This window comes from Echeneis naucrates, chromosome 24 (assembly GCF_900963305.1).
Source record: "Echeneis naucrates chromosome 24, fEcheNa1.1, whole genome shotgun sequence".
Taxonomy (NCBI): domain Eukaryota; kingdom Metazoa; phylum Chordata; class Actinopteri; order Carangiformes; family Echeneidae; genus Echeneis; species Echeneis naucrates.
In genome coordinates, this window is record NC_042534.1 from 14,566,997 (window position 1) to 14,592,465 (window position 25,469).

At 41.5% G+C, this 25,469-nt stretch overlaps 2 protein-coding genes across 4 annotated transcripts; one reads left to right on the top strand and one right to left on the bottom strand.

The window, feature by feature from the left end:
- The first annotated feature begins 1,031 nt into the window (after positions 1-1,031).
- Positions 1,032-2,857, top strand: sf3b6 (splicing factor 3b, subunit 6). The gene is made up of 4 exons (XM_029496762.1): positions 1,032-1,168; positions 1,793-1,911; positions 2,141-2,279; positions 2,419-2,857. Exons 1-4 carry the CDS (start codon positions 1,139-1,141, stop codon positions 2,506-2,508), a joined length of 378 nt encoding a protein of 125 aa, XP_029352622.1. The 5' UTR covers positions 1,032-1,138; the 3' UTR covers positions 2,509-2,857.
- A 1,913-nt stretch (positions 2,858-4,770) lies between these two features.
- vsnl1a (visinin-like 1a) lies at positions 4,771-24,110 on the bottom strand. 3 transcript variants are annotated; one of them, XM_029496260.1, is made up of 4 exons: positions 23,949-24,110; positions 7,122-7,337; positions 6,194-6,372; positions 4,771-4,777 (listed from the first exon to the last, which is right to left on the bottom strand). In XM_029496260.1, the coding sequence occupies exons 1-4, from the start codon at positions 24,108-24,110 to the stop codon at positions 4,771-4,773; spliced, it is 564 nt and encodes a 187-aa protein (XP_029352120.1). The 3 variants fall into 3 exon arrangements, with proteins under 3 accessions (XP_029352120.1, XP_029352119.1, XP_029352121.1); XM_029496259.1 differs by lacking the exon at positions 4,771-4,777 and having other exon boundaries at positions 5,060-6,372; XM_029496261.1 differs by lacking the exons at positions 4,771-4,777; positions 7,122-7,337 and having other exon boundaries at positions 5,060-6,372.
- Between the last annotated feature and the right edge of the window lie 1,359 nt (positions 24,111-25,469).

Genomic DNA, 25,469 nt, shown 5'->3' on the forward strand with positions numbered 1-25,469 from the left:
TGGAGGATGGTGAGGATGATTATTAAAGCTTTTTCAATCAAGGGAAAGGAGGGTGGCCTTTCAAATCTTCAAGCATCAACCCCTGAGGATCGTTTTTATGTACATAGAGAGATAACTATGGATGGCTTGCGCTGCATACTGGGTCAAATACGCCAAGAAGAAGGAGAAAAATAAAGAGAGGGATGTGTGACCATACTATTGGTCCATTAATCAAAACAAACAAACAAACAAACAAAACAGCAAAATGATTTTATCCAGTGTGAATTCTTAGAATTGGTCACATGTTACTGACCGTCCAAGGTCTGATTTTATCTGCCCTGGCACTGGTGGTAGCCAGAACACATAGCTGTTTCTGGAGGAGTTGCTTGAGTAACGCAAAGTGTGGAAGATTCAGTGCTGTAGCACTGGTGTCAAGATCTAGGACCTCACAGTGAGCACTACTTCTGAGCTAGTTACTCATTCGACGAACAAAAGGAAGCTCCCTCACAGCAGGAAAAACACAGTAGGACAGCTCACCCAACTCTGAAACAAGTTAATCCAGCTGGTCTACAACCATTAATAATGCCTCTATGAAACATGTTTCACCTTTACACAATAGGGGCGTACTTGTTGTGACAAGATAAGCACAAGTATCTAAGAACATGGTCTCTCTAGTGAAGTGTCCTAGTGACAGTGTGAAAGAGAACCACCATAATACCTGTAACCACAGCAACCAGATGGTATTCAATAACTTTGTCCAGTAGATTTATGACATACATGTGCGTTTTTTACGCACTGCTGAATGACTGTGCGTTCTAAAAGGTCCTGCTCAAAATGATTGTTAATCAGCTTTATAGGTAGATCCGTCATGGTCAGTGACTGTGTCTGTTTGTCAGTTAGTAAGTAATGATGACTGAAACGGTCAGCTGTGTACACACTGTGTGCAGTCTGTAGCCTGAGTGGGTGAATGTTGGTGTGAGCGCCGCCCTCTGTAGCTCGGCAGCACTGCGCCCAACCGCTCTTCTGGGCATTCATGCGGAAACCGGAAGTTCGTCAACAGTTAGCGACCGCTGCCATTTTGACGTCGAAAGAGAAAAGCAAGCAAGCAAGCTGCGTGTTCGTTTCTCACCTTTCTATCTTTCACACAAAGTATTTCACCATGGCTATGCAGGCAGCGAAACGCGCCAATGTAAGTATGAGCTTGTTTTCTGTGTCGAAGATATCTCGTGGCTTGACGGCGGCTCGCTGGGAGTTAGCTGTAGCTATAGTTAGCTGCTATTTAGCCAGTTAGCATGCTAGGAGAAATAAAAACAATTACACTGACCATATAGAGATCGTTTTTAACTTACACAGTTTATACTTAATATAACAAATAGGCAGTACTACCTGTGAATGTGGGTTCTTTAGGAGCATTTTCTGTCTGAAATACGGATTCTGGGTTTAGAAATATAGCATCAGCACCCGAGCTCAAAGTTTGTTTGCTTTTTGTTCCTTCTGTACAATTAGAAATCCAATCCGGGGCTGCGGACATTGGCTCAAGGAAATCAGAAGAATCATTAAAATGAACACGAGAAAATGAGAACTTACAGTATTAAACGGGTATTTTAGAAAGAATTTATTCGACGTAGCATTTGGCAGTGTCCAGTGATCTCTGAAACCGTGGTAGCCTATTTTAATATATGTGAATTCACGACCTTAATACTGGTAATACTACGTGACATCTTGTTGGGTTATATTTTGCAATATTAAACTACCTTTGTTTCCTTTTTGGTCTCAGACAATATTGGATCTGATAATGTGTTATTCCTTGCAGATACGATTACCCCCTGAAGTGAACAGAATCCTGTACGTCAGGAACCTTCCTTACAAGATCACAGCTGAGGAAATGTATGATATTTTTGGGAAATATGGTCCAATACGCCAAATCAGAACGTAAGTGTTTATGCTCAATGGCTGTCTGGATTTCCATAGACCAAAATGGGTTGGATAATAGACCACTATGCCATACAATGTACTATGCCCATTAAGTCATACACCTAATTTCTTTGTACTAAATAGCTTTGGTTTGATGAAAATGGCATTTTGTTAGATGCATATGTAACCTACTCTTAAACATCATTAATGACTTTCTCTGCGTTTTGTTTTTCCCCTCTTTCCTCAGAGGAAACACACCTGAAACAAGAGGAACAGCCTATGTAGTGTATGAAGACATCTTTGATGCTAAGAATGCATGTGACCACCTCTCTGGCTTCAACGTCTGCAACCGTTACCTAGTTGTTCTCTACTACAATGCAAACAGGGTATGTATGAATGTCACACTGTCGGTTATTTATTTTGGAAATGTAAAGATCACAGGTTATATATGTAATATATAAAACCCTAAGACAGCACCCTCATGCAGTCGCTCTACATATTATTTCTTTTCTCGTGTCTCTTTAGGCTTTCCAGAAGATGGACACAAAGAAGAAAGAGGAGCAGTTGAAGCTTCTAAAAGAGAAATATGGCATCAACACAGACCCTCCAAAGTAGCATTATGGATAACCCCCTCACAACCCCATTCCCTTTCCCTCAAACCTGATTTTTCCTTTTTCAGTCTGTGCAAACTTCACATGTTGGGTCAGGGTATTGTGGTTGGGCTTCACTTTTTAATTATTTTCTTGTGATTGACAGATATAAAAAAAAAAATAAAAATGTTTTTTCAGATTTAGATTGTGATTGGTCAACATATACACCCTCGATAACATGTTGAAATTGGATTTCTGTACTTTCTTTATTCAATCTAATATTTCTACAAACATAATTTAAAGCTCACTATGGCCTGCAGCATGATCTATAAACTTGACATGTTCAAAGTTTTCTGTAAAATAAAGATCCTTTTCTAAAAGCTCTTGCTTCCTCAATTTAAGATACTGTAGAAATGATGTGGTAACTGTCCTCGATGTGAAACCTTTTAGACAGATCTGTGGGGGGAGGGTCACCCTATTTAGCCCACAAAGTGAAGTGGCATACGACGATGGAGTCTTAGTGGTTTTATTTTATGTGTGAGAACTGAAGCCTCTTCATGAACATTATGCAATCAGTGGTTTTGTCATGAGTAAACAAAGTAGTCTTTCTCTGTCAGTTTCTCACGATTAGTGTATATTGTTAAAATTGCACTTCAGTCAGTGTAAATCCATCTGAACACTAAACCTCTTGACAGCTTGCCATAGAGAAACATGGAAAAATCTATTCAAATTATTTTTTGACTTAATGGCGCCTCTTGTGGTTGGAGATGGTTATTTCACGGACGTGTTATCTAGACGGAGGTGCATCAGTGCGGCTTTTATACAATCTGATGATACCGTAGTCATCTCTCTCACTGAGAATGGAGCAGTCCTTTTTTTCCCCACAGAGTTCAAGCTCCATTTTCACCATTACAACAGATAAATAATACTCATCGTACAGAGAAATAATCTTGTTTGTGCAATATTATTATGAAACTGGATTCATATGATCTGGATTAGTGTTACTCTTTTCTATTTAAGCAGCATTTTTCTTTCATGCAGCTACAGTTAAATCAGAAAGGAAAGAAAGCTTGGCATGTAGAGGACTGGGGATTTAAAGTAAAATAAAATGTTGACGTAGTGAGAGGAAGAACCTTTAATTTTATGCACACTGCTTGCAAATGCTATGAGTGTAAAACTTTCATTTCATCTGTTGCCATGACAGTTTCATGGGAACTAGTTTGCAACTAGCAATAAAGTCAAAATAATTACCTTTTAGTATGGTGTAGAGAGATGTACTATACTAATTATATGTGCTGTATCAACAGATACACATGGGCCTAATTAGCCAAAGTGAATGAATGAACAGTCTTAAGTGATTTGTTAAAACATTGCTCAAATAATTAACTAATAGAAATTAATAAATGGTAGGCATAGTCACCTAATACTAATAGATACACAGTAGTCAGTTAATCAAAAATAACAATATAAAGGAACAGCAACAATTCAAATATATCAAACACATTGCTGCTGTAGTACTTAACGTGCCCTTTAACACACACTGAAGCAAACAACATGGCAGATGTGTTTCTTAGGTAATTCAGGACTAAGGACGGAGCTCTGTTGACGTTGCTTCAAAAAAACGGTTTGTTGAGTGATCAGACAAGACGAGAGCCCATAGAGTTCCTTTTATTAGATTAAATCACAACACAGGGAGTAGAGCAGCCATGTCGTCAGGGACACAATACATGCTACAAAAGAATCCTTGTACACGGTTGCCTTCGCTTACATTTGGTATCTTGATAGCAATAACAGGGTATTAATTAGAAACATTATCCGGTCAAAGATGTTCATGTAAAGAAGTTCAGATTACAAACTGGACAAGGACAAGCCACGCTGCTGAGAGATGACAATGGACTGGCATGCTTACTCTTTATTGGAATGCTGTCTATAATGACACATCCCATCTTTAGCCTTTAGCTTTAGCCCCCTTTAGCTCTTTCAACACAGGTTGGTTTGGAAAGTGTATGTCTGGTGCTTTCCGACAGGGCCGTTAAACAGGTGAAATTATTTCTGAATCATTTCTAGGAGGTACCATGCTTCACTGAACTTCTCTACATTTAGTATACATTAGCTCGTGTACAATGTGTGAGAGAAGGGAGTAAAAAAGTACAAAAGGCTGACTGATTGAAAGAAATACTTTGGGGGGTGGGGGAGGGTGAATTGTTCAACCTATTAAACACATGGCTTTACAGTAAGGGCTGTCCTCTAGAAGTTAGTGTTTAATCAAGCGCCTTTCACTGCTCCTCTATGTTCTTTAGCACTCATTTACTTCCACTGAAAAAGACCAACAAGGAGTTTAAAATGCTGCACCAGCCTTTACTTCTGCTCTTCTTCAACACTCAAAGAGTCTTAAAAAAAACAAACAAAAAAAAAAAAAAAACTTCTGTGGATTCATCTTATTGATATGCAGCCTGCAGGCTAATTGGAAAAAAAAAACAAGTGGATGTGATGGTGACACATTAGTTATGATAAGTGTTATCACAAAATGCTCTCCAACTACAGATGCCTCCAGCCCAGTAGCTTCAGAGATGCACCAGTTTGGTCTCTCTTTAAAAAAAAAAAAAAAAGAAATTTTTGATGCTGTCTCAAAATGACTTATTCCTCTGATTTTCAACATCTCCTTCTTTGTAATGAGAGAGTGTGTTTTTTAAATGCAACGGCAGGGATTTAGTTTTTAGCAACATATACTACCATTAATCTGCAAGGAAACATAATCCCACAGTTAAAGCTGTCAAAATAAAATGCCTTGACAGATCACAAAAGTTAACATCCCATACAACGATACCTGTAGAAGGACCTACTGCAGTATGATTCTTTCTCCTTCCCGATTCAGTGAGAATCTTTCCCTACAGCCCTTCCTCGCAAGTGCCAACGTGCTGCTTTGATAAGGCTTTCTGTCTCTCATTACAGGATGGAAAATGAGGAGGTTTTTTTTTTTTTAAGGCAGAACCTAAAGGCATGCAAATTAACTACATTTACTTTTATTTTTTCTTAGTTTTACCAACGGTACAAGCATGTTTTGGAAGGAAAAGTTGGACAAATGCTAATCCATCTCTTCTAGGGCTAATATTGAAGATGATGGATAGCACACCGTGTCATATTGGAGGCAAATACATTGTCATAGGAATTTGGTTTGGTTGACATTACTCAGTATAATGGAACACATACGGCTAGCTTCAGTAAACTTGGAACAATAAATAGAGTAGCGGCAAATTCAACGTAGCACATCACTGATGCGCAAGCTCCAGTGGGATGAAACTGTATGGAAAATACTTTGCACACTTCACATTTTGGCAGTTGATCTTGAAATAACTGAAATATATATTTATATTTATATATCTATATATATTATTTGTGCGAGGTGTTAATATGTGGTGAGAAACTGTGTGTGCATGTTTGTGTACTGTTACTGTGTGTCTGTGTGTATAGTAAGTGTGCACCCGCACACTCTTGTATGTTGTGTGTAGATCTTTTTATAGCAAATAACATTCTCATGCACACGAGTGTTTCAAACACAAGAAGCAGATCCATTGAAAGGTAGTCCAAGCATATTTTTTTTTTCAGTGGAAATAGCTGCAAACTGAATGGAACATGAAATTCTTTCTGTGCAGTCCGTGGCGGCTGGTGGAGCGCTCCCTCGCCCTCCGGCCTATTTCTGAAGGTCACACTGCAGCAGTAATACGATGGACGGGTCGCTCTTGGCCGCCTCTTTGAACTCCTCCAGTGTGATCTGGTCATCGTTGTTCTTATCCATCTTGGAGAAGATCTTGTCCACCCTCTGCTCGGGCGTCAGGCCGTCCTCATTCATCTTCATCATGATCACTGTGCCCACCATCTTGTAGATCGCCTGCAGAGGGAGCGAGAGGAAAGCAGACATTTAAAAAAGAGATAGGGAGCATCAAGTTTCTTCATGCATTCATGCGTCTTTTCCTGAGAAATGGGAGGAATCCAAGCAGCAACGTGTCCTATTCTCAAACCATTATCTAAACAAGCAGCACAGCTGGATCAGGTGGTAACTGCTTGGCCGGTATGTTTGCACAGTTGACACAAGACTTTTTTTTTTTTTTTTATAATATTGATCAATTCTATCAGTCTTAATCTATATAGTATCTTAAATGTTTTAGGGAAATGTTGCATCAAAATGCACTTTCCACTAAAGCCACAGGGATTTCAGCATCACGTGTGAGTGCATAGCAGTGAAGTTGGTAGACAAGTGAATTTTATAAGTGAAATCTCTCGGGTTAAAAGGGGAAATGATAGATCGTGAATATTTCAGTAAGGGAACTGGCATGAAGTCAGAGACTGAGAGACAGGGAGTGGGATTCGGGCTTCCTCAAATAAAGTACCTCAAAATTGGGATGAGTCAGCTCCAAACATGCAGTTTGGCCTCATGTTGCTTGTTTCCTGTTACTTGTGTTATGAATAATCAGTGCCTTAAGGCTCAGCCCTCTGCCGCACAACCATCAAATAACTAAAAAACTGCTGCCTCCTTGTGACTCAGCAGGTTGTAGAGCAAACAAAGCATGTGTCAGTGTATCACATGCATGCCCGCTGTAGACGCTTAACAACAGGGAGTCGTTAGCTTTGAACTGTTACCTCGATGATCTCCAGCATCTCCACCCGTGTGATCTTGCCGTCTCCATCCAGGTCGTACATGTTGAAAGCCCAGTTAAGTTTCTGCTCAAAACTGCCTCGTGATGTGATGGACAGTGCGCAGATGAACTCTCTGAAGTCGATGGTGCCATCGCCGTTTTTGTCGAAGGTCCTGAAGGCGTGCTGAGCGAACTTGGACGCGTCACCATAAGGGAAGAACTACAATGAGAGAAGTGAAGATAGAATATAAGTGCAACCTTTCAGCGTTGGTTTCTTCTGCCTCTACATGCTACCTAAGAGTCCGAAAAGTAACATTCTCTCTTAACGCTGAAAAAATGGAAGCTCAACAATCCGGTATTGTCACAAAAGACACCTTTCTTATGTCTTAAATAGACTGACAGGGAATTAGAGCCTGAGATTCCTGCCATGGTGTTGTGAAAATAAGCAGGGCCACAGTCAGAGTTTGCAACATCCTGTGCTCATTTCCAATAACAACTGACCATTGTCGGATTCATGCAAACAGAAGCAGTTACACAGGGAGACAATAATGTGATTATCTGGATTAGAATCTGCTTTCCCCCTTAGAGCCAGTGATTCTAAATATGAACCATCTTCACTGTCAGGTGGCTTTGAAAACACTTTACAGAGCTACACATGTACAGTCCTTCCCAAGGGACGAAAATAGATTTCGATAACAGGTAAACACTGAATACGGCCTGAAACATTGGACTTGATTATGAGTCATCTAATAACTGGGGCTTCTCTCTCAAAACTTAATTTTGCAGTCAGAGTGCAAAGCAGTCAGCGTACCACTGAAGTGTGTGCTTGTTTTCTGTTTCTCCTTAACGTTAAATGACATTCAGTTTAAACTGATCCTGTGGATCCTATTCTTCCTGTTACTTTTAAATGAGCCCCTTAAGTTCATCTAGCGCCATCCAGTACCTGCAAAGTTGTGAGCATGCTATTTGCCGTTGTGAGTATGTTGGCTGACATAAGATCTTACCTCAGATCGCAGAGCTACTACCAAAACTATAGCCTCTTAGACTTTTATATTTATTTAAAATTTAAGTCTGATTCACATTTTTTTTCTTCACAATACATCAATCCAGCACTGAAGGACTGAAGGACTGAACAGATCAGGGTCACCAACAACAATCAGTCAGGAACTTTTGTTCATGAAATGAACGAAACTAAAATCAAATTCAAACCTTGTAACAACTATGAGATGTTGACGTGAAACAGCAACAAAGGTGAAACTTTTTTTTTTCTGTAAAAATTGTGAGTTGAGAGGTTGTGGAAACTGATTATACTCGACCTTGATCTGTTTCTGTTCAGTGTTGCCCAGATCTGTGGCCCCAAGTCTGCTGTATATGACTGCGTAAATGCTATGGATTAGTTTTTCTCAGCAGTGGCAGAAGCTCCTCTGCAGGCGTCCCAGCGTTACATGTGCAGGAGATCAGAGGTTAATGCTGTAACTGCATGGATGGCCGCTGAGCCCTGTTTCTCCTTGCCAGCCACTGTATATAAAGAACCCTGTGGGTGGCAGCAAGAAGTGGAGCGATTCATCAGCTATAACCTTCCACTTGACCTCTATGGTAAAAACGCGAAGAGCCAAAGGGTAATTTAAGCTGAGTGAAGCGGCTCTCTGTGGTGTAAACAAAAGAGAGCTGGCCCTCATTTAGGGAAATGGGCCATATTTCAGAAATAAATTATATTGATTCCACAATTTACGAAGGACAGAAGGAAAGAACCACCCCCCCCCAAAAAAAAAGAGTTAAGTGCACTTCAACTTTGCATTAGCAATTTGTCTTTGCTCTTATTCTGTGATGGCTACAGCTTGAATATGTGAGGCTAATAAAAATCAGCCCAAAGGAGAGAACATACATTTTCCATTTCAATGTTTTATCTGCCAAAAAATGTCAGCAGCAGCCAAGGAGCCAACATTTACAGAAGGACATCAGGATAAGGACGAGCAAGTAACGTTCGCTCTGGTCTATACCTGATAATCACGCTATATTTTAACATTGATATTTTAGACTGCTCTGTGGTGTTAGGCCTCTTCTTTGATTATTTAATACAAAAATAAAGGCAGATTAATTTAAAACCAGAAATGTTACACCTCACCCACAGACTCAGTCAAAAAATCAATTCCTGTTGTTGTTGTTTTTTTGTTTTTTTTTTGTCACACTCTTCACAGAATATTTCAAGAAATGTCCTTGCACTATGTGAATTCTTCCAAAACTGAAAGATTTACTGCTGGAGTAAACGTAGATCAGCAAAAACAGCCAATTTACTCCAAATGCATTGCAGAGCCCGGCTAAAGTTAAGAACTAAACTGCTTTGTGTAACACATTACTTTGGCTGCACTACAGGGAAAATGCACTGACATTTCACCTAATAGAGAGGTCATGACGAACATGTCGCTGTTTTAAAGTTGAGCTGAGAGAAAGCCAGAACTTTCATATAAAAAAAAAAAAAAAAAATGCACACAGGCCCTTGAGCTTGAACACAAGCTTGTTTTAGGCACTACAAGGCTGTTCTACACCATGTCCTTGCCTGTGAGCACAGCAGACACAGAAAGAGCCAAGGACACTGCCCTAGCTTCTCTTTGCCCCAACACGCACAAACTGTCTGAAGTCATAATGGGAAGTGGGGGGGGGGGCATGAATCTTAATGTGATAGGAGAGATTGCAGCAGAAGGGATAGGAAATAGAGAAGAGGGAGGAAGAGAAAGAAAGAGAGATAAAGAGGAAGAGAATAAAGAACACAAGGTTGGACAGAGAAAGTCAGTTCAGGGTGCAACGCTGGCAATCTGCAGTAAGTCTCTCAAGTAAATTCTGCTGCAGTAGCAAATCCATCAGACTGCAGAGAAAATTAAGACAGAGAAGATGGAGGAGCTGATGCCAACTAAAATCAGAGTGGCAGAGAAAGTGTTGGTGTCGTGTTGATGGAGCTCAGTTTCCCCCCAAGTCCAGGTCCCGATCTGTTCCTCTGCTCAGGAGAAGCCAAACTATTTTGAGGAAGGAACCTGCCTCGGGAGACGGGGCTGGCGTGAATCTGTCAGGATGAACGGGACGCTGGCCGACACTTTCTGCACAAATGCATTGTGGCTCTCTTCCCATGCACGTTCCCTCCTGCCTGTCCTCGTATGGCCCTGTCTCAGCTCATCTGCCTGGGTCTGAGGAGCAGGAGGAGGCATGTGGACGGACAAGATGAAGAGTGAAGGGGAAGTTGAGGGGGAGGGAAGTAGGAGGGAACCAAGTTTAGTAAGGGGGAGGGGGGCAAAGGAAAAGCTGCTGCGGCTCTTCGACAGTCTGGCGAGTTGAGAAGAGAAAGACAGGAAGAGAGGCATGGAGATGAGGCTGTGATATTCCTACTTTTCTCATCTTTCCTGTCTTTAACACGTGAAAGCCAAGTCAGATGTCAGAGATGGAGAACACGTGGATACGCACAGCTGCTGCTGAAGATGAAAAACAAAAGCTTTCCCTGAATGGCACATAATTACAATTTAAAAAAAACAAAACAACCCAGCCGGGACTCAGAGCCTTTGTTTCCTCGCCTTTACAGCTATGGATATGACGCTGTTAACATTTCTATTAAGTCTTATTTTTCTCCTGATTTAGCTCCCATTTGCCATCCTGGCTGTTTGATATGGGTGTTTGGGCCTGGCCATCAAAGGAAACGCTGAATGCCAGGCTGTTTCTGCTCACTCAGGACAGACCAGGCGGACAGCCACAGCTGGCTTAATAAAGCCTATGTCAATGTGTTTGTGTGTGTTAGTGAGTGTATGGCCAGGCTTAGTCCATCAAACAGATACCCCACAACAACACACACACTCATAAGCCAAAACATTCATTCATTAATCTCCTCCCACTTATCCGTTTCTGGGTTGCGGGTCGTGCTGGAGCCAATCCCGGCTCATATTGGGTGAGAGTGGGGTACACTCTGGACAGTCCATCACAGGGTCAACACACAGAGATGGACAGAGACCAAGAACCACTCACACTCAGACCTTTAGAGTCACCGGTTAACCCAAATATGATGTCTTTGGATGGTGGGAGGAAACCAACACAGACACGGGGAGAACATGCAAAACTCTGTACAGAAAGGCCCCAGGGAAGGAACCGAACTCACAGCCTTCTTATTGTGAGGCAACAGTGCTAACAACGACGCCGCCATGTCCCTAAGCTAAAACATTCTGTTGTTAAATACAACATTAAAACCTTCATAGTCGACCAGCAAACTGGCACGACAGACAGGGGAATAAAAAGCGATCGGGACACACTTCACTAGTCACGCTTAAATGGAGGCGCCGATTCACACTCACAGAACAGTGACTGCTAGATCATGGCACAGATGAATATCACATCACGAATCGTGATTCAACAGTATGGCTATCTACTTGTGTTTGGTTTGAAAATATTGCCCGAGGTTAGGTAACAGCAGGGTCAGATCCAGATTTGCGTTTGTATTGCCCGGCCTTTGCTGCCAGGTCTTCAGATAAATGTTAAACTCTGCAGACATCTTGGAGCTTAAGAGCTTCCAGTGATGGGCTTGCATTGGTCAGGATTCAAACGCACTGAAGATTTATTTACTATGTGCACACGTTCTGTTGCAGTATTGCAGTATAGCTGCGTGTAACTGGATTACCGGTGTTTGAATAGCAGGGAATAATTTGGTGGGAGACGTTATGAGTAAAACGGATCTGAAAGACTGCGTTCTGATACACGTTGTTTGGGAACATCTCCCCTCACACCCTGCTGTCATTAAGCAGCATCCGTCAGTTGATTCTTCGTATCATTAATTAGTAATCACCTTCAGTAAATCTCTTTTATCATTCAATAAAAGATTAGTTAGTCATGATAACATCACTACTTAGAGCTCAGCAGAGCCAAATGGTTTCTGTAGAGATGCAATCGTTTGATCAGCAGACAAAATCCCTGATGGCTGGAGCATTTTTCCTGAGCCTTCGCGCACAGCTTGCACTCTTCCTAATGACAACTAGATTCATGACAATATGGACCGTACTGTAAGATTCTGGAAAAAGCTAGAAAGTACTGTAGTCCTCCGTACTGTTTCAGTCCTGTCTGATACACACAGACCACTAGGTGGCACAAACACATCAGGAGCAGCTTGATAAAACGTTCCATCTATAAAAACAGGTGCATATCCACATCATAACACTGTTTACCTGATGCTAAGGTTCAGTCTGAATTATACACATACACTCTTATAAAAATGAATGAAAATGAGGAATGCATGTTAACTGGTATAAAAGTATATATAAAAACATTAAGTGGTTATATCAGATCAATATCGCCACATAAATGCAACATAGTAAAGTCAGAATGTTCCATAATAACACCAGCGTAAATGAATTTAGTGGCTGCAGCTGAAAAACATTTAAAAGAATTCATATTGGGAATATCTAAAGTACTGTATTATGGCTTGAATCATTGTTCCATTTATCTTATCTGGATCAAATAATATGATTGAGAGCCAGAAGCGTTTCTGTATGTTCCTGTTGTCATCCATCACACCTGACGAAGCAGCGGACCTTTACAGATTCTCCCTATCCACCTTCACCCACAGCGTGACCCTATGAGTGATCTTTCACTCACTTCCTCTCCTGTAACGTCTGACCTGCACCACTGAACTGATGATATCACGCTCTCATGTGTTCCTCCGTTTTGCGCTGATGCAGTTTGAATCCATATCTATCCATCTCTACATCTTTCACCCAGCTGCTTCCATAGTCCAGACACTCAAGCACACACTCACACACACTTTTGGGAGCCTCAAAGCTCATTTCTGCTCCGGCTCCTTTTCCCTAAGCAATGTGGATAGAAAGTTCAATATTTTTTTGCCCCTTGGATAAATATTATTACCTGCAGGACTAGCTCCACAGAAAAAGAACACCGTCGCGCTTAACTGCTGGGTGCCACCATGACAGAACTGAACAAAATACAATACATTAGACCAGATGTGAGTTGGGCTTCTTATAAGAGTCTATGGGCTCATATTTCCACTCAAATTTCATGGTCACATCTCCTCGATTACAGGTCCCACAGGGCACGCTCAACCGCCTCTGTACTTCTGAACAATATGTAGAAGGATTGCTGTTGTCTATTCATCTCCTCCAGCAGACATGCACAGGTTTAGAGGTCAGTCTGAGACAATTTGCCCTTCAAAGCACTCGAGCTTTGACTTGTTCTTTTTGTTTTCGCTCACTCCACCTTGCCACCAGAGGGTTGTGTACATGATGCCTTTTGTTTCACGCATCCCTTTGCTAACATTGGCTTGACAGGACTGACTATCTCTGCATATGGTTGTTTACATTGCCTCATCAAAGCATCACTTAGATGCTGCCTGGGAGAGCAGATTGCAGTAGCTTGAGAGAGTGAGAGAGTTAGGGAGAGGAATATAATGCAGTGTGTGTGTCTGCGTGAGAGAGACGGAGCCTGCGTGTGCTGTTACATAAACCCTTAGTGACATGCCAGGCAGCTACAGAAACTCAGCCAGAGCGCTGCTGTAGCTGCTACTGCTTCCAAGCCTCCAGGCTCTGCACAGATACAAAGCACACACACCCTATCCCCTCTGCTTACTAAAATGCTTTTTTTTTTAATACCCTCTTGCTATTTTCCAAATAGGTTTCTGCTATGATTTCATTGTCACCTAAACGAGTCAGTGGTGATTCTTTAATCAAAAATAAAAAACTGCTGAAATAAGCACCTTGTAATCTTATCCAAACTTGTAAATAACCACCGTGACTGCGACACGTTCCACAGCATGTTAAACTTCCTTTCCCCCTCTGTTGGGACTGTTTCAGCTCAGCTTTTCTTCTGCAGCAGCCCTTAAATATTTCTAAATGCTGTAATTGCCTGGTCGTTATTGGTTGTTGTGCATGCAGAGGAAATGAGGCATATAATCAAGTGTTACTCTGTAATTTTATAATAGTCACTGTTCACTTTTCTCCTCCCATTCGCTTTCTTGTTTAATAGATAGATAGTTTAATCATAGTTGAGGCCCACTGGCACTGACCAGAACAACTTATCTCTGACTGGACTGATGGAAAATGACACGGTTCTCCACCCTCCATCAAGTTTAAGAAAGAGTGTGCAGTTCACCTTTAATTCAGGCACCACTGTTAATTTTATGTTCTGCAGCTATTAACGCCACAGAATTATAAATCATGCCCAGCTCCTCCATCACTTCTATTGTTTCTTTTGCTGCTGTTCATGCAAACCCAACATTTCCTACTGCTGCTGCTGCTTCACATTAAAAGCAATAAAATGACAAAACATGTGCAACATGAATACAACATGTTAAGGCTGAAAAGAATTATTCATCAAAGCTCCCATTGTGGACATCTTGTCTGAAGGGGAATTTGACTTAAGGGTCAACACGGAGAAACCAAAATTAGCTTTAGGCTGAGTTGTAGGCAGCAGGTTGCACACTGCCACCTCCTACACCAGCCCACCGGCTTTAATGTGTCAAGTTTGGAGGGAAAGTCTTTGCATGCGTGCAGCTTCAGATCAGATCACCGTTCATGACATGATGACAAACACATTCTTTGCTGAATCAACATAGGTTTGTCTGGCGGATACACCTGTTTATCACTTCCATTCAGCTGGGATCAGTTGCAGAAGCCAATGATCAAGAGCATTGTTGATATGATAAAAACATTTTTATACGTTGTTTCAAGAAATTGATGGAAAGTTAAGAGTATGGAGTATGTTGCTGAAGTCACTGTCACTTCCTTTTCAGCCAGTAGCAAAGCCACCCAGATTAGGTAGTGCCCACACCAACAAATCGTCTTCTGATACCTCACAAGGAAAACAACTCCCTCAAGGTGGGGAGAAAAAAACAATAACACCAACATGCAAACCAAAGGGATATTCAGCCCCCTTTGAATTGGTGTCCCTGTTTCTATTATGAATGATTGTGCACCTTCCAGGAATCAGCTCAGATTCCTGGACAGCACACAATGATTCAGCTTTGTGATTTAAGAGGAATTTGGAGCAAACCTGTCCCTGACCCTGGTTTATCTGCTGTTATGAAACAGCCATCTGGCAGCACTAACACTGCACGAGGAGTGTCCATGGCTGCGTAACAGCAGATGGCACTACTGAGTGCGGCAACATACAGTGTTACATGTCTTGGGGATGGTGATGAGAATAGGTGATGGCATTAGGGGAAAGAATGAGCAAAGGAGGCTGTTATGACAGGCTAATACATCAGATTATCAGCAACCCAGATCAGCCTGCTGCTGCAAAAATAGGCTAAAAAGGCAGGTATTTAACCTATCAGCTGAAAAAGTGTCAAGTCTGGCACTTTCCACCAGTGCCATTTTTTGCCTTTCAATACAGAGTCTAATCAGATAAGGAAAACCAGCCAAGCAGAGCCGGAAACAGCGTGACTCACTGCTGGCAGCCAGGTTTGACAGGTAAACCTGAGGGCTACCCCTCTGTTCCTTGTGACACAGTTCAAAGCCAAAGTGAGGCAAAAAGAAGAAAGAGCTGAGGACTCACTTTCCCTGCACTTATCAGTGTTTTTTCAGAGCAGCCGGTCCATAAAGTGTTTGGCAGGGTAAAACCCAAACAGCAGTCAGAGGCCACCTTTTAAAAAACTTAATCGGCCTGCCAGCTTCAGCTCAGGGGACCAAAAGACAGAACCACAGAAGAAGAAATTGGAGGCTGGTGATGTGGGAAGAATGAAGAGGCAGTGTGTATTTGCATGACAGAAGGAGATGGTGAGAAAATACCAAGTTTTTCTCTGGCTGTCTACAGCAATGTTCATTATTTACACTGTGCCTCCCGTGCGCAGCACTCATCAAACCCCCTCGCTTGAATATAAATTCAGCATTTACGCCTTCTCAATCAAGTATAAGTGCATGAGTCTAAAAAAACACTTAACACTTGTAAATCTGCACGGTAACACTCATGTTTCTCAGTGTTGCTTCAATTTAATTTAGAGACAAGTGAAACACCCGCGCACAGTCTGAAAAGTTCATATTTGAGTCCCGGCACTCCTTTACATGTGTACTTACTCTTGCCCTGAGATGTTTCGGAATAAAGAGCCAGCTGTATTCACCTGGCATGTGGACCCATAAGTAACAGACCCATCTGTGACCCATTTAAAGCTCACCTGCCCTACACATAGTCTGTGGCTCTGCCAGCTGACGGCCATAGATATTCAGCTGCTCTGATTTTGCTGTGTAGTGAATTAATGTGTTGATTACGACGAAAAGCACTGAATGTTCTCGCTCTCCCATTCTCTATCCACCTCCCCCAGATAAGGAATCCTTACCCACTCTCCTTCTCCTTCACATTTATAGTATTTGTTATTTAAATTATTTAAACGTGAAAAATTTCACTTTCATTTAGTGCAGTTAACTTAAAAAATATGGAAATTACTAAAACCTCTGACTGACTTAGCCTTGCTCACATCAATTAATAATTGGCTGTTCAGTCACCTGGCTCCATTAACATTAGTCTGCGTCACTCACGCTGAGCCTTGATGATTTTCACTGTACAATTACCTGCTGTGATGCCACCCTTTGGCTTGTGAGCTGCCATTTTGAAGCATCCAGTTTACAATTTGTTTGCCAGCCAACCTTTTTTTTTGTAAGTGAGGGCTGGATCGGACCTGATCTGTACTCTATCCTCGTTTGTGTGATAGTCTGTCAATCACACCATAGCCATGCTGTAAATCCTACCCTGCTTTTATGGTCTTTTTCCTTTAAATGGGTCCATCATTCAAACATTTGTTTGTGTTGCATAGAATATGACTTTAAAATAGAGACTGAGGCTGTAAACTCTTTGTGAAAACGTTAACTGAACTAATAAAGCAAGTGAGAAATAGGCACATTTTCACATAGACTTCAATGCAGTCTCACTTGTCGCCCCCTGATGGTCATTAGATTGGGTGCTGGTTTAAGGCTCTACAGTACTGGCCTCACTTTTCAGATCATTGTGTCCGTTTTCACCATCATTTGCTGCGTTTACTTCTAATATTCAGATGACGCTTGAATTTTTTGAGCTTTCTGTTTATAATTCATTCTCAAAATTTCATCAATAAAAATACTGCTGTAAGACATGGAAGAAAAACCATCTCCTCCACTGGATTACACTGTTACCTTGCAAACATGTTAATGCACCATTTATCCAGTTGTTCACAGTAGTTCACTTGTTCAGCCTTTTATGATAATAAAACAAAAGCTCTTCCCTCGTTTCTCTCCCCCCTAGGTTAAGGTCAGAAGATTTAAGGATTCAGTCTTCCTCAGGGAGGGGATGCTTGAACCCCCGTTAAAGGTCATCCTAACCACCATCCACTGCAGCTCTGTGGCCTTTTGAATTCACCATTTAAAAACAACAGATTTGTTCTTGCAGAGGAAAGTTCTACGTTGTTGTTGTGCCAATGGACAATGATCTTGATGGTCACGGATAGCATCTGACTTTGTCGACTGAGAGAGTCAGGGAGAGAACTGAAAGGCATGGCAACCCCATGCTACACATTTCAGTCTGAATATAACTTCACCCCAGAACAGAACAGCCTCCAATATCTTAGTTCGTCCATCTAAAGCGACAGCTTGAGCAACACCTCAGCAACAGCAGCCATGAGGGTTAAATCATCCGATTAGAAAATTGCTTCAAAGTCCAGAGTGAGACACTGCAAGGAGATCAGAGGGTGGCTGGTGCGGGTGAAAGGCAAATCCATTTTTCGAAATCTAATCATCTGTCTATTTGTTTTTAGCTCAGTTGGGATGAACCTTCTCTGCAAACACTGACACAGACACCCTAAGCAATTAACACCAATTTCTCTGTTCTGTAAGACCTGAGAAAAATCAACCCGATGTTATGTTGTTGAAAATTACAGTCTGCTAATTTGCTGTCAGGAACCCCTCCCCCACTGCTGTCTAAACATCATAAACGACTCACGATCATAATGAGTGAGTCAATTTGTCTGAATTATCATTCCCATTGGTGTGACTAAAGCTCATCTGATACCTGATCCTCCTTTAACCCCAATAAAGAGTCAGGACCGTTTGTGTGTTTCTGCACAAAGTGATGTGTGAATAGAGATTTTGTCAAGTGAACACACAGCGTGCCATAAACAAGATTTCTTGCATTTCATGAGTCATCTTTGTGTGCGTGTGCACACCTGCGTTTGCGTTCTCATGTGCATGTGTATGTGTTGCGTTGTGACAACAATGGGGGATGGCACAAGAGCTTCTGAGATGACAACCGCTATTTTTAGAGCAAGGCGAGCACAAGCCTAATTGGACAAAGAGGAGAGGAGGTGAGCGTGGAAGTGGGCAAAGAGAGGCATGGAAAGGAAAGGATAGATTCATTAGAAAGGAAAGATAGCAGGCAGGAAGAAAGTGACTGTAAGAGGGCGGCCATTAGCGGCATACATGCGCTTCAGCTTACACCCTAACCTTACAGTGACATGCGTGCACAAATACACTCATACGACCCCGCCATCATAGTATAAGTCTCTGGATTTCCATATTATAACAGTACTGTCCTATGTCAGCAGACATAAGCGAATTGACAATAAGAAGCACTACAAATGCACTGAAGCTCTTCCTTAGGCTGAGGTTGCAGTTATGTCTCCATATAATCCAGCCATTCTGAGACTTCTTTGTGATGGTGTGATCATATAATGATTGTGTAGTATTTATCTGACATTACAGTCTTGGCAGATATCACAGCCACAGCATTGATTTCAGCTTAGCATGTCCATATGGAATACAGCTAAACCACTTGGCGTTAATGGATATTTTTTGATCATTTCAAACTTTTTGCAGGAAATGTTTATATTTCTGTAATCGGGCCTGAGTAAAAATATCAGGTGTGGCAAAACGTGTTAGCAAGGACAAGTCATGTTTTGCTACTTTTCGTGATTAAGTATTCGATAGTGTCTGAAATACACTTTCAGCACGTTAACGCCAAAGAGACATTTGAAGGCATGGTTTGTCTAACAGAGAAAACAGATGAGTCCTGTTTGGAGGTAGCTATTGGAGCGACAAAGCTTAAGTGTATGCAATCCCTTCCGATTTGAAAATACCTCATCCTAGAACAATTCTTTCAGACCCAGTGTTACACGTCAATCTATCACTGCTGCTCCACTGTCTGTCTTTTGTCTCCTATGATCAAGCGGCATATGTTTCCTAAGAGAAACAGGCCGACAGCCAGATGATGTCAGTGACTGTCGCTACCTTCACCTTTCTATAATTCTGCCCAGGGACCTGTTTAACTGTGTGTGCGGGGAAGCAAAGAGGAATCTCGCAGTCAGCGCTGCTGAATGGTCAGCGGTGCAAGCAGACACACACACACACCCTCCACACCCGTCAACAGCCAAAGCCTTGGGGCTTTGCGAGCGAGATGGAACAGAGTGGAATCCATCCAAACATCTATATTCAGGTCAGCATCTGTGTGAGTGTGTGTGCTTGTGTGTGTGTATTAGTGTGTGCTTGGGCCAGTCTCACAACAGTGCTTGCAACCTACAGCAAGGTCTTCCTCTCCCCGCTTTAAAACGTATCTCATGCGATGCACACACCAGGATTTATTTGTTCACATCTTTCATCTCGGGATGTCACATTTTCCATTTTCCAACCACATATCTAATGGCAGTAAACAATGACCTGTGACCTCTGACCTCAAAAAGATAAAAAATTTTCTGCACAGTTCCACACCTGTGCACTCAACAACTGCAGGTGAAAATATCAAACCCCTGCATGTGTGTTCTCTGCACAAACAATAACAGAGTGATGCCAAACCATAATAAAGTCCACTGTACTGACTCATCACCTCGTCACAATAACAACACAACAAAAGCTGGCAGGGGATCAGCACTACTGACACTCATGTTTCTGTCAACATACTAACACGCTTTATTGGCAAATGGACAACATACACAACAGGATGCAAACAGTTTTAGATTTTAAACAAAATGTGTTGTGGATGGATGGTGAATGTGTGTGTGCACCTATTGTTATCTGAGAGCGTGGCTGCCATCTCTACATGCATCAAGCAAAAGAAAAGAATCTTGTGACAGAATCTACCACCTTAACATTTCAGGGGGCGTTGTTATCCCATTACAAATGGCTCCGAGAGCAGCTGGTGCGTCAGGAATGAGAAATCTCACGCTCTGCCATGCAGGAGCTTGAGTGTGAAGCATCACTAAAGCCATGCTTCTGTTTTTCATCTGAAGGTCTCCCATCGGCAACAGCAACTTAAAGCAAAACTCCACAAGGAAACTAAAATCAGTTTAATGATCCCAGGTGGCTTGGGCAGGATACATGAATAGTGACGCTCCTCTCCTCACACTAAAGCTCAGAGCGATGTTTCAACCTGGAGAGGAACACTGTCTCCTTTACACTTTTCTATCATGTTGAAATTGTGTGGATATCGGGCAGTCATTTCCTGATTCATCGTCAGTGGCACAGCTCAGCCCACACTCTCAATTAGTCCATTACTCAAATGGTTGATCCACAGAGATTGAACAAATGTGATATTTGAGTGTAAAAATCCCATGTGTCTGTACTGCTAACGATTTGTTTCAAGAACGTCTTTTTTGTTCAGGAAAAACAAACAACATGGAAAGTGTTACACCAATGTGGCACATTTTTCAGTTTGTTTTTTGTTTGACGCACAATGAACACACACACACACGCTATAAACGCACAAGTTTATAAATAGTTGAATCAGATTAGAGCTCTATTTAGGTCCAGTCACGACAGAATTTTGATTATTGATAAGTAAAATTTCATACCAGATTGGCCAACGCCAGGACATCATGACAATGTCAAGCTTTGACGGAACAGATTCTAAAATGGAGGAGGCTTTCCTAGCTTTTCTCTCCTCTTCAATAGCTGAAAATGAATGGCCCCTTAAAGGGAAGAGTGAACAGGCTGTGACTCAAATTTTTCCAGCCAGCCTTGTTAGGTTAGCAGCCTTTAGCTGCGTTTATTTGACATGGAAACACATGAATTTTCCTGTGTGGTTGGAAAGGCTCATTCATCCATCCATTTAAATAAACTCCTCCATTTGAATTTACCATATTAGGGATATTCAAATCAGGCTATTATCATTTCAAATTTCTCGAAAATCTCACCACATCGGTCTTTTCATGCACATCTATAAATGTAGCACATGTGAAAAATGTATGTCAAATGAAACTGTAAGGAGCTATAATGCTGGTTAAAGTGTACGAAGAAATACTGCAGACTGTGGCAACACTGTATCACACATGAATATCACAGACTGCACTCAGATACGAACATTCATTATTTCCAGCCGACATGCTATACCTGCTGTCTCTCCCCTCAGTTTCTTCCTTTCTTCCTGTTCTCTGATGCCACTCCCTCTCAACTCCCCCTCTTTATCAGTTTCTCTTCCTCTCTCTCTCTCTTTTCACAACCAAAGACATGATTACCACCACAAAGGCAGTGGGAATGAAAGCAGCGAAAGATGGAACACAGAAGGGAAGGGGGGGGGGGGGGGGGGGGCAGATAAAGAGAACAGTGTGTCTGTGTCCCATCAAGGTAGCCAGGCAGTGGAGGTAACACTGCTGGCTGTGGACAACTGTCAAAGGTGCAGATCCGCACAAATGTAAGTCAAATGTAAGGAGATGTGAAGGGACGAGGGGGGGGGGGGTGCTTGGGAGTATCGGTGCGCTGGTGTAAAGGGAACCTAGCCTTTCTCGCATACACAGTGCAGACATACACAGAAAAACAAACACACACAGCTCATCTTGCACATTTTCAACACTAATGACTAACAAACATTGTATAGATATTCTTTGTTTCACTGGCTTACTTTCCCTGTGTCTGTTTCTCACTTTGAAATGATACAAACACACTGTTCTGTCTCCCACTCCCTCCTACTACATATGACCCCCCACCAGACACATGCTGACATGCATACATACACAATCTCTCTTCGCGAGAACAATCTGTCCCATTAATGTAAGGTCATGGCAGGCTGTCTGTCCACTTATCAGCCCTCTGGAGTTAAATAAAGGCCTATCATTGATACACTGTTGCCTAGAAACGCAATAGGATGCATCAATAACAGGATTTACCCAGAAGCCTACAAGACCCCTTTAGTTATGAGCCGTGATGCTTTCTATGCAGATTCCCCTGTCATGGTTGCCTGCATGCTGTCATATTGTCCTGCAGTGATTCGGGGGAGATGTTCCATCTGATTGCTGTCGTGTTTGTGTCACTCTATCACAGCGGCCACTGCTCTCATAGTCCAGGTTATTTATTTGAATTTTAATGCTTTTCAGGTTTTAATTAGGCAAATGTAAATGTAGTGGCAGATGTCCTGTCCTTACACCATTGCAGCTTCACCTTATTTTTGGTCATTTCAAACACTTTTTTTTTTTCCTGTCTCGTCTAGTTTTTGATCTCACAAATGACACACAGGATCCAATGGCATTTAGAGGAAGTGCATCAGTGACCCTAACTGCCAAAGTGCACTTTATGCATTTCCCAGCACCAGTAATAAAGGATTAATACCTATTCTTACATTACTCATAGCAATTCCTTCCATGACAACGCTTGATATGAATGCAAGACTGAATGAATGCAAGATTGTACAGTATTACGCTTCATACAGTATTAAGAATCAGACTGTACTGATTAAAGTACAGATATGTCTGTGAGCGTCAATATGTTATTAACTTAACTTATTAATCATGCTGTAATCTAACACAATATACTTCATATGCCATAAATAATTAATATTCTGACTATCTAGTTTAGTATTCATTTATAGGTAGGTCTAGATTGTATGTTAATACTGTGAAATACTCAGTCCAAAAGAAAATGTTCACTGTACTGTCTGCCTTCAGAAACTGAGGCTTAAAACCAGCTGTCACGTCTTTGTGATATTACAACAAAGCAGTCACCACCCTCAGCTATGCCCTGGAGCAGACATTATTATTAGTATGAGCTGTAGAAGAACTCCTTTTAGAGGTTATTATTTGTTTAAGTCTGCATTTGAAGCCACTTACTGCCATTTTATTCTCTATTCTCGTTCATTATGAGATCATCATTGCTTCTGTGGATGTGTTCCTGCCTCTTTCATAAGCCTAAATGAATAAATCATGGCATAAATTCACACTGCTCTGTCAGAGGTAATGAGACATGCTAAGCTACATATTAGTACGGGACGATAATCATCTGTGCGCCTCTGAAATCTGGGTTTCTGCCCAGAGACAGGAAGGGTGAAAGTGGGATCATGGCAGGATTCCGGCTGAAATCTAGCAGGGTTTATAAAGGGTAAAACAATTCACAGTGTTAGTGTGACATAACCAATCTTGTTAACCTTGTTAATACCTACTGTAGGAGAAAAAATAACAGAGTTAATTTGGTCGGTCTTTACTAGTTAAATAAAAAAAAATAGCTAATGACAGATATGCTGTTTCTACTAATGATGATTCTATTTCTTTGACATCTCGCACTCTTATTTCTACAATTCTTGCCTAAACTGCCACTTAGGCTGTTTTGTCAAATTGGAAATTTGTACAAGTGAATTATTCCTGTTAAATGAATTGTATGGAAAATGAAAAAATAAATAAATAAAAAATTCTCTACAGACAAAACGTGTCACTCATATTCTTCATTCGGAGCCCATTTTATTCTCTCCTGAAGTGAAATGAACTGAACAACATTGTGGCTGAGCTTTCCGGTGACTTTCCAGCTCAGTGTCTGTGTGTTTGTATTTGTGTATGTGTGGCAAGCACACCGTGGAAGCATACATGTGTTAATCCATCCTGTTTGTTGTCAGGCTGAAAAGTGAGTCAGTGGCGCTTTACCTTGACGTAGAGTTGCTGGAACTCCTCCAGGTTGAGCCGGCCGCTGGGACAGTCCTTCAGGAATCCCTTGTACCACTGCTTCAGCTCATGTTCATTAAACTCTGTGTTCTTCACCAGATCCTCCATCACTTCAGGGGTCAGTTTGCTGTTCTGTTTCCCCATCTTGCCTGCAAACAAGTGATGGTGCAGGTCGCACACACAGAATATAAAGCAAAATAATGTTAGAACTGCTCCAATACATACGATGCAGTTACTTGATATGGTCTTCCACTAAAAATTATTTATTAAAGCTCAAAACAAGTTTCCATCAAGAAAAACACTTTAAAATAACTGGACTAGAACATGAGACAGATGTGGGAAATTAGTTCTGGTACAACTAGTCTGTTTGTAAGACACGCCACTTTCTTAATCTGCATTCACTGAGCAGCTGCGTCTTCTACTTTGTTGCTACTTTATTTCTGACGAAATCTGAACCTGTTAAATCCAGTCTGAGTTTTTGTGCTAGTTCCTTCAGTAAACATTGGTGAAACTGGAATTCTTATTTTCAAGCCAAAATAGCCAGAGCAAGCCCCATTTATCAAAATAAGGTTTTTTTCCACAATAATGTGATTTCCTGCTGTTGTCTTTTGCAATTTACTGTCCAAATGGCGAGCATCTCAAAAAGTGTGGTGATGACATCTTAAAATAGTTGGCCTGCTGCGACTTTTGGGAGAAGTGAAGTGTGTTTAGCTGTTTAATGGTCCTTAATTTCTGCACTGCAGCTGTTTGTACCCAGTTGCACTCAGTGCCTTGTTGTTTCTGCTGACGCTGCCACTTTATGGCCTCCATTAGTATTAACATAAATTGCAAAAGATGGGTGGAGTTTTGGAACACTTGGAACATTTTTAGGATACTCTATGAAGATCAACACAGACACCTACAATTCTCTTGAGAGGTAGTGCATCTCTTTGTAGCCTGTTTTTAGTGCCAGCATTTCATTGCCATCGTGCAGCAATGACACTGCAATAGGGACTGTTTTAAACATGTTCCCTGTGGTGCCTACGAAGTTGCTGCATCATCCAAATCTGAAGTTGGCTGCCAAACAGGAACCCTATTACTGCAAGAAATGACTAAATTAACACAGTGCCTTTCACAGCATCCAGGCCTGCTTACTGATCGTGTTCTCAGTGTGATTTTATCACACCGTCAATCACAAACACGTTTCAGCAGCCAACTTGTCTCCAGTACTTTCCAAAACGGTCCCAGTTGAGCACTCCATAACTACAGGTCAATAACATAAAGTTGAATGGTAACATATTATTTTATAAAAGCTTCAGTTTGTGTTCATTCCTTAGTTCAGAGCCCAATAGTTGCATAAAAAATTTAAAATAGTTAGCATCTGATTAGCATAGCATAGCAATTGGGTTATTTATCATTATATAAATAATAAAAAAAACATAAATTAAGTAATTGCATGTGATAATAATCATGGGCAGCACAGTGGCATAGTGGTTAGCACTTTTGCTCCACAACAAGAGGGTC

What these genes read in the sequence shown, in the direction of transcription:
- sf3b6 (XM_029496762.1), top strand. Translation starts at nt 1,139, where the DNA reads ATGGCTATGCAGGCAGCGAAACGCGCCAAT. An exon ending in CCAATACGCCAAATCAGAAC is followed by an intron (nt 1,912 to 2,140) that starts GTAAGTGTTTAT and finishes CTCTTTCCTCAG; the next exon opens with AGGAAACACACCTGAAACAA. An exon ending in TCTACTACAATGCAAACAGG is followed by an intron (nt 2,280 to 2,418) that starts GTATGTATGAAT and finishes GTGTCTCTTTAG; the next exon opens with GCTTTCCAGAAGATGGACAC.
- vsnl1a (XM_029496259.1), bottom strand. Translation starts at nt 24,110, where the DNA reads ATGGGGAAACAGAACAGCAAACTGACCCCTGAAGTGATGGAGGATCTG. An exon ending in TCCAGCAACTCTACGTCAAG is followed by an intron (nt 7,338 to 23,948) that starts GTAAAGCGCCAC and finishes CTCTCATTGTAG; the next exon opens with TTCTTCCCTTATGGTGACGC. An exon ending in AGATGCTGGAGATCATCGAG is followed by an intron (nt 6,373 to 7,121) that starts GTAACAGTTCAA and finishes CTCCCTCTGCAG; the next exon opens with GCGATCTACAAGATGGTGGG.